The 13,168-nt window shown below is 44.5% G+C and overlaps 1 protein-coding gene across 2 annotated transcripts in view; it reads right to left on the bottom strand.

The window, feature by feature from the left end:
* The window catches only part of LOC109969124 (zinc finger protein 609-like), a 28,031-nt gene that overhangs the window by 12,936 nt on the left and 1,927 nt on the right, over positions 1-13,168 (bottom strand). For both annotated transcript variants that reach the window (XM_020615802.1, XM_020615803.1), the window contains exon 2: positions 675-1,520. In XM_020615802.1, the coding sequence (XP_020471458.1) occupies positions 675-1,400 (726 nt within the window). In that variant the 5' untranslated portion in view covers positions 1,401-1,520. The remainder of the gene's footprint in view (positions 1-674; positions 1,521-13,168) is intronic.

Raw genomic sequence — 13,168 nt, forward strand, 5'->3', positions numbered from 1 at the left:
AGCAGGTGAACAGGGACCAGGTGAGTTGATTTTTTTTCTGCCAGTTGGTGTTCTGTTTGTTCAACAGCAGTTTGGTGAACTGCTCAAGGAGTGACAGTGAACTCTGGCACGTCTCAGCCAGCGGAGAGCTGACAGCAGCTTGGCCTGCATCAAATTAAGATGTTTTTCTCTTCACCTCAGCCCTGTGCATTAAAACACAGCAGGGAGATTTGTTAATGTGAACATACGTTACACTCCGCTCTGGCTCTGTTATGTACTGATATCGTGAGACAGGTTTTGCCTCGACAATAGTCACTTTTTAATATCGTGAGATCTCATCACACCTCTATACTCGACCTCTGTGGATTCTTCTTTAGAACAACTTGAACACCGCATCTGGAGTATCCAGTTTCTTTACTGAGATTTTTCGAACATGTTTGTGCTTTTTAATGCTCTGTACACATAAATAAATATATATAGTCCTCATAACACTGTTAAAACACCAAATCCAATGGTTTTGGCTCAGTACTGTATAAATGCCACAGGGGAGAATAAAGGGAAGAGTGAAAAATCCCTCTGTGTTGGCACATAGATGTGCCCACATGTCCTTTAGCAAGGCACCAACCACAGCAAGCAGCATTATAACTTTGTATTCAGGTCTCAGTAAACCAGAAACCGTGCTGGCTTCCTCTTACCTTCTCACCACCGACGACTTTCTTCAGACTTCTGCCTTCACTGCCGTCCATTTCCTCCTGCTCTACCATGGCGACGGGCTGCCCCATCACTGCCGAGTCCAGGGCCAGATTCCCAAGCTGCTCGACAGCAGCCAAGTCAGGGTTCTGTTGGCCCTCAAATGGGCCACTGCGAGGGGCCCCTAATGGGGGGATGGGAGCCCCAGACTCTTTCTCTGTGTTAACTACTCCAGTGGCCACAACATCCATTTTCTCCTTCTTAATCTTCCCAGACACCCCATCTTTGTCCTTTTTCACAGCAGGGAGGGTACGGGGGGGTTTACTGGACTTGTCAGTTCCCTTAGCTGGGGTAGAGTTGGGGTTTTGGGGCTGCAGGTCCCCTGGGGTCCGACCCTGAGCCTCTTTTTTAGCTCCATCTGAGGCTGGGGCCTTAATGCTCTCCTTAGAGTTTTTACTACGTTTGGATTTTGATTTGCTCTCTTTGCCCTGCGCGGCTACAGGACTAACAAACTTTATATTGTCCGGTAAAGCTGCCACAGCACTGGGAGGGGCACCCATGCTCCCTCCCTCCTTACTGCTCGACATCTCTAGTTTGTCCTTCTCCAAGTCGGCATCCAGGTCAATGATCAAATTACCAACACCGATATCCCACTCATCGCCACTGTCATACGTGTCCACTGCGTTGGAGTCCACACCTTTCCCGCCTGCAGGGCCGCTGCTGAGGGACATCTTAGTAGGAGTGTCCCAGAGCGCCGCAGGAGGGCCACAGGAGGGCCACGCTCCTCCCAGCCGCAGGACGCCTCCTCAGGGCTGGACCCCGTGCCTCGTGCCGGCTCCCCACATTGCCTCCTGCACACAGGACAAACAGCAGGTTAGACTGGGCACAGCAGCAGGAACAAGCCAAGAGTTGCTGATTACGTTCATTGATCTGTCTCAGGTTTTTAGTAACTCAATAGTCACACAGCTGAAGGAAACGACATGCAATGCTCATAGTCCAAATGTTCTAAGACCTTGAAACTTATAATGAACTGATTCAGGCATCTGTGAACAAAGTAATAAAAAAAAAACAAAAAAAAAAAAAAACACTTGTCTTTGACCATCTGATATTCACAGTACTATTTAGTTAGCCGCCTTGTTCCACTGCTGCAACAGGGGGCATATCTTTGCACTCTTCATAAGGAGTACCATGGGTAAATGAAGATGGCTCTTTCAGAGCCGAGGACTTTTCAAGTAGCGAAGGCCTCGTGGCCGGGGCTGCAGCAGCGGCACAAAGTTAACACGCTCTTGCAGTTTATGATGCTGTTGTAAATGGAAAAGATTTGAGATGTTTCACAAACCAGGGCTTCTTCAGTAGTGTAGACCTGTGCTGTGTCTCCCATGCAAGTTGTGAGCAACAGTGGAGCAGCACAGACAGGAAGTGGGGGCGGTGTGGGAGAGGAGAAATGCAAACGCCAACAGGTAAAACAGGTTAGGTAACGCAGCATCAATAGATAAAAACAATAATGTCTCACCCTGCACCTCATTTGAATTTGTATCAATACATCTTATAAACTCGATATACAGTGGGTACGGAAAGTATTCAGACCCCCTTAAATTTTTCACTCTTTGTTATATTGCAGCCATATGCTAAAATCATTTAAGTTCATTTTTTTCCTCATTTATGTACACACAGCACCCCATATTGATAGAAAAACACAGAATGTTTGACATTTTTGCAGATTTATTAAAAAAGAAAAACTGAAATATCACATGGTCATAAGTATTCAAACCCTTTGCTGTGACACTCATATATTTAACTTAGGTGCTGTCCATTTCTTCTGATCATCCCTGAGATGGTTCTACACCTTCATTTGAGTCCAGCTGTGTTTGATTATACTGATTGGACGTGATTAGGAAAGCCACACACCTGTCTATATAAGACCCTACAGCTCACAGTGCACGTCAGAGCAAATGAGAATCATGAGGTCAAAGGAACTGCCTGAAGAGCTCACAGACAGAATTGTGGCAAGGCACAGATCTGGCCAAGGTTACAAAAAAAAATTTCTGCTGCACTTAAGGTTCCTAAGAGCACAGTGGCCTCCATAATCCTTAAATGGAAGACGTTGGGGACGACCAGAACCCTTCCTAGAGCTGGCCGTCCGGCCAAACTGAGCTATCGGGGGAGAAGAGCCTTGGTGAGAGAAGTACAGAAGAACCCAAAGATGACTGTGGCTGAGCTCCAGAGATGCAGTCGGGAGATGGGAGAAAGTTGTAGAAAGCCACCCATCACTGCAGCCCTCCCCCAGTCGAGGCTTTATGGCAGAGTGGCCCGACGGAAGCCTCTCCTCAGTGCAAGACACATGAAAGCCTGCATGGAGTTTGCTAAAAAACACCTGAAGGACTCCAAGATGGTGAGAAATAAGATTCTCTGGTCTGATGAGACCAAGATAGAACTTTTTGGCCTTAATTCTAAGCGGTATGTGTGGAGAAAACCAGGCACTGCTCATCACCTGTCCAATACAGTCCCAACAGTGAAGCATGGTGGTGGCAGCATCCTGCTATGGGGGTGTTTTTCAGCTGCAGGGACCGGACGACTGGTTGCAATCGAGGGAAGGGTGAATGCGGCCAAGTACAGGGATATCCTGGACGAAAACCTTCTCCAGAGTGCTCAGGACCTCAGACTGGGCCGAAGGTTCACCTTCCAACAAGACAATGGCCCTAAGCACACAGCTAAAATAACGGAGTGGCTTCCCAACAACTCCGTGACTGTTCTTGAATGGCCCAGCCAGAGCCCTGGCTTAAACCCAATTTAGCATCTCTGGAGAGACCTGAAAATGTCAACCAATGTTTACCATCCAACCTGACAGAACTGGAGAGGATCTGCAAGGAGGAATGGCAGAGTATCCCCAAATGCAGGTGTGAAAAACTTGTTGCATCATTCCTAAAAAGACTCATGGCTGTATTAGCTCCAAAGGGTGCTTCTACTAAATACTGAGCAAAGGGTCTGAATACTTATGACCATGTGATATTTCAGTTTTTCTTTTTTAATAAATCTGCAAAAATGTCAAAAATTCTGTGTTTTTCTGTCAATATGGGGTGCTGTGTGTACATTAATGAGGAAAAAAATGAACTTAAATGATTTTAGCATATGGCTGCAATATAACAAAGAGTGAAAAATTTAAGGGGGTCTGAATACTTTCCGTACCCACTGTATCATGCAGCTCTACAGACAGACAGCTGTTCTGACGACAGTGAGGCTGCAGGATGGAGGCCGTGTGGACTGAATAGATCAAATGCTTCAAGTAGCTTATGCACTGCTCACGTGACAGTCTGTGTGAATTCCTAGTCTCAGAGTGCCAGTTGCACCGCCTGGCGCTTGTTGACCAATTTGGAAAAAAGACAGCCCTTAACCGAATGGCTGACTGGCTGTCAACATAAAAGCACACAAAACACAGATTCGCTGACTGTACTACAAAATGTAAACATCCGTTTACATTTTGCGTCAATGTCATGAGATCGCAGGGTCAATCGATAGATTGCTCCAGATCAGTGGACTGAGTGGATGAACTGGACCTACAGCACCATCATTGAATAAAAGGTGGTGTGGCGGCAGGACCTCCGCAGGCTGGGAGCCGGAGAACAGCCTTTTTATATGGAAATGAGCCCAAGAACCAGTCGGTCTGTTCCCCATCAGCAGGACAAATCATCCCGGCTGCTCCAATGGAAACTTGGCCTGGACCCTTTACAGCTCAACACAGATGCTAGCAAGCATCTTCTGACTCTACTGGACTATAAACTACACGTCCCAGGCTGAGCAAGGCCTTCCCAGATATTAACAGGCTGTCAGGCTCTCTGTGATTTACACCAGCCTCTGCTGAGCTGCAAGAGGAGGAAGAGCTCCTGGGAAAGTGCCAGCTTCAGCTGAGCAGCAGCTGCTGCTGCTCTGGCTGTGTGGACTGCTGGTAAACGGGCTCTGGCTACAACTGCTTTTCTTTGCAACTGACTTCAGGGGTGGACACGTTCAGCTGACCACAACATTTTGTCCACCCCATTTAAATCAAACAAGGCTGAATATAGGAAATAACATTTTGCAGTGCAGTTCAACAGCAGCAAAATCCACATCTGATCTCAGTTTGAACTCATCACCTTCATGAAGGAAGACTGAGTCCACACCGTGATGTGCAGTAGGTACAGTAGCAGCTCATTCCTAATATGTGTCACGTTTATACCACAGCGAAAAGTAGGTTTCTCATATATTAAACCAACGTCCTCTAGCATTAGTACACAAATGAAAATCATCCTGGCCAGAGATGAAACACAACTGCTCAGACCACAGCATTTTAAGTGGAAAATAAATACGACTCATTTCAGGAGAAGAAACTACAGGAAGCAGTGAGCAGCTGTTAACAACATGTCTCAACCTGATGACAAGGCCACTGACACAGTCAACGCCCATTTCATTTCAGATGCTGCTGCAATGTTAAACAGACCAAGTACCAACATCAACAGGTGCTTCGGAGGACTGTGCAGCCAGTTCACTTCCCCTGACACACAGGAACAAACCTGCACTCACGCTAACATTTCCGTATTACAGTCTGCCTCATTCAAATCAGACCCGGTGCCGAACACGTCGCTGCAAGCAAATGCAGGAGCTCTCACTGCAAGGTCTGTTTGTTTAGTGACACTCCGAGATGAGGGAGTTTGCAAACCACAGGGTCAATGTGAGAACAGGAGGCATCTGTACTGACAACCCCAGCTGTCACACCATAGTGTGATCCGCATTTACTGCATCCTTACAACCACATTGTGGAAGTGTAGGACATTTCATTATCACCTGAAATGAGACACTTGCACTGTGTAAAACTAGCCTCCCATATCTTCTGCCTGAATTTCACAGTTTAACAATTGAACTGGAATAATATATTGAACACTGTTGCAGACTGGTTGAGCCAGTGTGATAACTACTGCCACATTCGTATGATCCATGCTGTCCATTGACACCATTTAGCAAGTCTGACATTCTCATCTTTGAAATTATCTCGGAAACAAGCACTGAACTAAAGTTCATTTATGTTTTAACATAAGACATCTTTGTGACTGTGCTGAACAGGGGTGTGACGACACATTTACCTCACGAGATGAGATGATACTGGGTTCACAAGAACAAGACAAGATTTGAACACCGTTTTTAAGAGATCTTCAATGATGAAATAGTCTTTTATTTGAATTAAATTCACAAAGTGCAAAACAGTGCAGGTGCATTTTGAAATGTTTTAACTAATCATCTTTTAGTGACTGTCCCTTCAGTTCTACTTCCTGACTGTGAATTATCACATGCAGTAAAAGGCAACTGTATACAAGCACTGTAAAGGTTCGGCCACAGACTCGGCTGACCGGCTTCTCTCCTGTAGGATTTCACATGAGGCTCTTCAGACCTTAGGACTGTGCACGAACTGTGTATGAGCTTCTAACTGAGGCTGTGACCTTCTATGCTGTTTTCACCCTCATCACACAGGACGGTGACATCATCTGGTAAAGGCGCTGCGTTGACCAATCTCGTACGGGGACAATCCAGTGGACGTGGACGCCCAGGGGAAGAAGACTCCTTTGTTTACCTTGTTAGCATTCACCGCTATTCGCTGTCGAATGTGGGCCACAGTTAACACACCATAATGACACACCGTGCATTATGCAAAACACAATGAAAACTCACAGGCTGGAAACATGAATGAGGCCGCTCATGTCAACTCGGTGCAACATGGCCATATCGTACACGCCTACAACATGCCCCCTGCACCCCCTCACCCCCCCGACCGACACAACCCTATGCATTAAAACACAGCAGGGAGTTGCATTTTGCCGGACTAACGTGAACATAAGGAAACACTCCGTCATACTGGCTACTGCTCTGGTTCTTTTATGAGCTGATATCACGAGGCAGCTTTTGCCTCGATAAGAAATATTGTCACGTTTTAATATTGTGAGGTCTCGCCATACCCCTAGTATTGACCAAACCATAGGCAGTAAACCACGACAGGAAGAATAAGGCTTCTAATTCACTGTCAAAAAAATACCATGAACAGACCAAAGCAACAAGAGATGCAAGGATGATACCCAGGATGGTCCAGACCCTGATTCGGCTTCTTTGGCATCATTCACACACACTCCATTGTTAAAAACACATCAATGGACCACAGTGTTGCACTATAAAAAAATATGGGCATAGTAGTTTATCTGTTAACAGCTCCACAGACCAATAGGTGCCAACATTTCTCCTGAGCGTAGTTCTGGAGCATGCTCAGATGCAAACTTGTTGTGCTACGTGTCAACCTCATGACTTGGGACTAAACATCATTCATACATATACAACATCTGGGACAGAGCCTGATCAAACAGAGTCACTTTCTGCACACTTTGTGTTGTAGACTTAATGTGAAACTGCTGCTGCAGGACTAAACACTGAGCCCGGCTGTCTGCCGCCAGTTTGCTAAATGAGCTAGCTCACAGTCTAGCCAGAGCTGCTACGTGCTTTTTTGGTTCTTGGTGGCTAATAAACCCTGTAACACAATAACCATTCCCGCAGCATTTAGCTGTTTCTCACACTGTGTCCACATGAAGCCCCTGGTTGTTAGCCACAGAATTTTATGTAAAGTTCCTGGGGCTTCAACGTGTTCTCAAGCTGCCAAACACTTTCAGTTTACAGTGAGCAGAGCAGTAGCAGGTGGACCAGAAACAGCTTACCACAAAGAGAAATAACCAGACTATAAATACTAAATCCCACCTTTATGGCTTCATAGTCAGTAAAATACCGTCTCTAAGGTTTTCATCTGCAGGCTGAAAGGACAAGGGAGGAAGACAGCAGGGGATGTAACAGTGGAGTACTTTAACATTTATAAACCATATTTAAGACAAACCGTACAAAGAAAAACATTGTGTGACATCACAATGTCATAGTAATATAACCCTTTTGATATTTACTTATTCACAGTCTTGCTGAGTCTCATGTAGGTACAGAGTCCACCTGATATCACCTACACAGGGCAGTAACTAACCCATCACATCTCCTTTGTTTAAGCCATATAAAAACTGAAATGTACATATGACAATGTGCTGTTTTATGGGTAGGTGGACTTTTTCTGACTAGCTGTTTCCAGTCTTGGTGCTAAGCTAACCAGCTGCTGTAGCTTCATATCTGCAGTAAAGACATGAGAATGGGTCCAGTGTGTGCATGTGACTGACTGTTGAATGACTGCTGTAACACATGGCCAGAGAACAGTCCCAAAGCTAGTAGCTGGTGGGATTTAAGTTTGCTTGAAAAACAACTTCCAGTTCAAATCAGAATAGTTTGGACTAGTTTGACCATGTCTCCTAGTCTATAAGGAGCAGCAGTCACTAGCCTTGCTGGGCCGCCGCTCCACTGGAAGGATAAATGCAGGAGCTTCCCACCAACATGCATCTGCTTCCGTCATGAGACTTGGAGGCTGACAGAAGTGAAAGTTAAACCACCACACCTGAACTTGTGAATCACATCTCTCGCTCTCTAAATAAAAGGTGACATCCTCCATTTTGTGGATATGGTTTCCTCAAGACAAAAGAAAACAATCATCTGTGAGCTTTGTCACCCTACTGCCTGTGCCAGAGGTTGAAACACCCGCATCCTGTTTCATCACGAAATGACAACTATGAGATGAGATGAGCACATAGTGTGACGCTTTGTACATGGGAGGGCTCCAAATAATGTGCAATCGCACATTAACAAAAACACACTAGGATACAAGTGGAAGAACACCGGATAAAGAAATCTGATTTACATCATGTTTTAATTACAGCAGGTGGTCAGCCCGTCTCCTGTGGCTGTACACATCTCCAGAAAAACAGCTCGTACACAACAGTTGTTTGGGTTTCAAATGAAACGCGAATTTAAAAGTCAGGCTCAGTGTCCTGTGCAGTGGAAACACAGTACAACAGGCAGAGAAACAACAACAACAACCCACAGTCGTGGAGCTGAACCTGTGTCAGTACGTCCTGCTGACCTGTAGCTGCAGGGTCCCCTCATTCAAACTGCGGTTTTCTGTGGAGTTTCAGTGCGTTCACGCCCCTGAAACCTGTGCAAAGACACCAGTGGTCATGTAACAGTGAACAGGTGTAACATTTCCACAGCTCTGTCCTGTCTTTAATGCATCAGCAGCTACACAGTGCAATTTAATCAGCTTAACTGTCTACTTGCCCCTTGCATGGGGACATGTACATGCACACTGAGAGCCAACGTACCAGAGTCAAATTCCTCATGTGTCCGACACACCTGGCCAATAAAGTTGATTCTGATTCTAATTCTATTTATTACATCATTGTAAAAGTTCTTTAAGTTGAAAATATTTTGGCTCTCAACATTAATATAATGCCACTTTATTAGGTACACATGTACAGCCTATTGTAATTCTATATACCTGCTCTGACCTCTGTGACTACCGTCCACCTTAATTCTGTGTTTTAGCACTGAGCTCGGACTTAGTGATGGTGTCGCACCAGACTGCATAATATTCATAGGTGTTCCTTATATTCTGACCACCTCAGGTATGTAAACAGGGAAAAACTGAAACTCTCCAGCTTCATCCTTTAAACTACAAACACAGGAGCTGAACTTAACTGAAAATCAAATGTGTGACTGCAGCTTGCTGTGCTGATGCTCTGCTCGCTGTCGGACACGAATGCTTGGACAACTTCTCTCATAAGACTTAAGATACTGCATTGAAAATGTATTCAGCTTTGAAGCTTGAATTTGCTTAGCTTCTTTGGCGGAAGGATATACAGTGGAACCTTGGATTGTGAGTATAATTCGTTCCGGCAACGTGCTCGTATCCCAAAGCACTCATATATCAAAGCAAATTTCCCCATAAGAAATAATGGAAACACAGATGATTCATTCCACACCCACATATAAAAATGATTACAGTAATACAAAATACAGGATAAAGTAAAAATAAAAAAAATTAGCCTGCACTTTAACTTTGAAAAGAACCGTGGCTGGTGTGAGGGAGACAGAGAGAGGAGCTATCTTCTATCTGTTGGCTCGCTGAAATCTTTTTTTTTTTGTGCTACCCATGTGACGCTCGGCAGACAAAGCGTACGTACTACTCATATTGCGAGACCTCGCTCGTATATCGAATCAAAGTTGTTTTTGCTCGCCTTGCAAAACACTCACAAACCGGGTTACTCACAGTCCACTGTAATGCTTTTTCTGATAAGAGCTCTTAAAAAGCAGTGACACAGTGAACAGTTTCATTTTTGGTGGTGAAAGACATGAGCCCAGTTAGAGCAGTAGAAAACTCAGGTTTCAGCAGCTGATGTAAACAGTCAGCTCCAGGACAGAAATACTTTCAGCCTTCTGCAGAATGAAGGCGAAAGTGGAAGAACAACTCGACCACATCTACTAACGGACATGTGGTGTGGCTGCAGACAGAGCCCGACATGGGCAATAAATGTTAAACCACACTAGCTGCAGACAGTACCAAATCATCAATTAAAAAATAAATGACAGTTAAGAAACGGAACGCAGCTTGTGATTTATGTCGAGCTCAATCCCAAACTGAATGTAACCACTGAAAAAGGCAAAGAGTTGTCCCATAAACAGTGTTTACATTGAGCAGTACTACAGCCCCTTTCAGACACAGTAGCCATGAAGCAGCTGCTTCTTCAGTGTTTGGACAAGGAGCTAGTGTGCATGAAATGTCTAGCAAAACTTGGTTCAAACATAGCAGGGCCTAGCTGGGTACATCCGTGACGTTCAGGCGAGACAGACACAATGCCAGGCCCGATGTAATGTGAAAGGTTGTCCACAGCTACATGATGTTTGGGTGGTTGGATTTTTTTCTGCATTAGCTCACATTGCTAACCTACATCACCTCAGTTCCAACCAGTGCCAGTTCAAAAACACTTTGTAGCTCTAAATAAATAAAAAGTATCAGCACACATTGTACAGGCATCATAGCCTGCTCGACAGTGACTGGTTTAAATGCTGTGCTCAAGTACATCTTACGTAACACTGTCTGGATTTGAAGTGCGCCCTTGCTGGCACTTTGACCACTTGAGTTCAGACATGTAGCCAGTAAGAACATAGCCAAGCTCACCTACTAGGTCCTGCCAGGTAAAATCACTTTGCCAGATACAATCTTTGTTCAGCCATGATGTGAAATAGTAGGCAAACTCCTGGGTAGAAAGAGGTTCACAACACATGTCATGGATCCCTGAGGCCTCACAAACAGGTTCAATGGGGTACCTTCCACATTAATAGTAATAAATGCATAAGATTACTGGTATTTATCAAAATGACCAAGAATACTGTGATAATATGTCAGGCCCCATCACCCAGCCCGGGTACAGGAGCTCTGCCTCTGACAGACAGCATAAAATAAATCTCCAGCATCACCACACAGGAGCCACAGAAACAGCATCAGCACAGATCATAATACAGATATTTATCTCTCACATATTTATGCACCGTTGTAAAACACTTCATTCACCTGTGTGAAAAAAAAAGCCTATGAATGTACACACCAGGTGTGACACACTGGATGTAAGGGTAAGCCATAATTCAAGTTGTACTGATCACACAGTCAATTTAAACCACATAACTCCAGGTTACGGTCAAATCCCTGATTTGTGTCTCGGTGTCACTGGCTATCAGCCAAACATCACAACCAAAGTTCAGCAAACAAAAGCTGAACAAAACAATCAGAAGATTAATAATGGAAATAACTTAGCTGCAGCACAGAGGAAAATGCTTCTTAAACCCCAGAATAATGTGGAATTTCAATGAGTCAGGTTTAGATTTTTATGTCCTCGTTCAGTCTGTTTTCAGAGTTCAAACAGAATCCCACTGCGGCAGGACCCGACCATGTCATCAGTCTCCCCACTTCACAACCCTCCACAGTTTTTAACATTCAAACATGGCAGTACACATTTTTCATGCAACATAACTCCATTCTATGAATTGTCTCCCCAACATGCGCCACACATCACCAGCTTTTTGCTTCAGGTCTATCTTCTCTGGCGCACTGAGTGCAGCATCACCTCCACACGCTGCTGTTTACATCACCCAAGTCCCCAGTTATGTTCTGTTGCAAACTTCTTTTTTTTTTTTTTTACTGGTGTGTGCGTTATGATTACGTGCACAAGGCCTATATGAAAACTATTGCTGTCCAGCACACTTCAGCGTATGTCCGTCCGCTGTCCTTGCCCCGCATCAGGAGCAGATGACTGACAGCTGCTCAGACGCTGAACACCAAACATCACGTCTCGCTTTTAATTGGGTTGTGGTTACGTTGCTGAGTGAGGTACTGACAGCGAACTGTTGAGGACTTTGAAACCACAAAAAAACTTAAGACTACAACTGTCACTGAAAAATAACTAGTATTGTATTAATCCATAAAGTGTTTGGGCACCTTCAAAGAGAGAACACAGATTAGCGATCGATGGGGGGCAATGTCCCCATGCCAAACCTCTCTATACACAGGAAACACTGCTCTGTGATTGGCTGAAAACAGTCACATGACAGAGGCTGTGTTGCTCCTCCTCTCTGTGGTCCACCACTTTTGTTTACATATTTTCACAACTTAGTTCAGGAAAACTGCTCCAAAACACTCACTTTCCTTTCGCTCAGCACCTGCATTGCTGTTCCTCTGTGCGCTGTAGTCACCGCTGTTACACTGCTTTTTCATGCACTCCCACTGCTGATGCTAACATGGAGTATAATCAAAGAAAAAACCCAGATGGCTCTGTATTGGAGCACATTTCCACTTCCAAGTTTAAAGGCTTATTGCATTTAGTCACCTACACTCTCAACACCACCATCAACATCCCGCTTATCAGAACCAGTCAAACAGCCATCAGACACAGAAGATTAACCAGACACTGTCATCCGTTATGTCCTTGTGTGTTCATTCAGATATAATCCCAGAGATAAATTAGTGGAATTAAAGCACAGTATAACACTAAAGGTGGATAAAAGGCTTACTTTAGGTCAAAGGTAGGGGACCAGTAGCAGTGCAGCAACCAGTTCACCTTCAGCTAGAGCTCAGTGCATCATGCAGCAGAAATGTATTGAATTGATTCTGACTGAATGATACAGTGGCGTGAATCTTATTGTGATGTGTGCAGCTGCAGCACAGGCCCCTGGTTAGGGGCTGAGTGAGTGAGGACAGGGTTCATGAATGTCACAGAGCAGTAACAAAGTAAAACAAGCCTCAAGCTCAGCAGTGTCTATGGTTTCCTTGGACACTCTGTTATTGTATCAGTGTCAGACTGTCTGGTTAATGGTCTATGATCACAATTAAAATAACTGTGTTGGTAACATGGTTAGAATGAGCTGAATTTTTAAATATTTTATCATTTGTTACACAAAACACTTTAGATTTGTTTTGTTGCTGTGCTAAGTGAAATAAAAACACTGTTAAACTGGCTAATTTCTTTGTCAGATTAGATGATGGATCAAAAAGAATATGATGACTCGGAATTGGATC

The sequence above is a fragment of the Monopterus albus genome, unplaced genomic scaffold, assembly GCF_001952655.1.
Source record: "Monopterus albus unplaced genomic scaffold, M_albus_1.0 scaffold170.1, whole genome shotgun sequence".
In the NCBI taxonomy this organism is placed as follows: domain Eukaryota; kingdom Metazoa; phylum Chordata; class Actinopteri; order Synbranchiformes; family Synbranchidae; genus Monopterus; species Monopterus albus.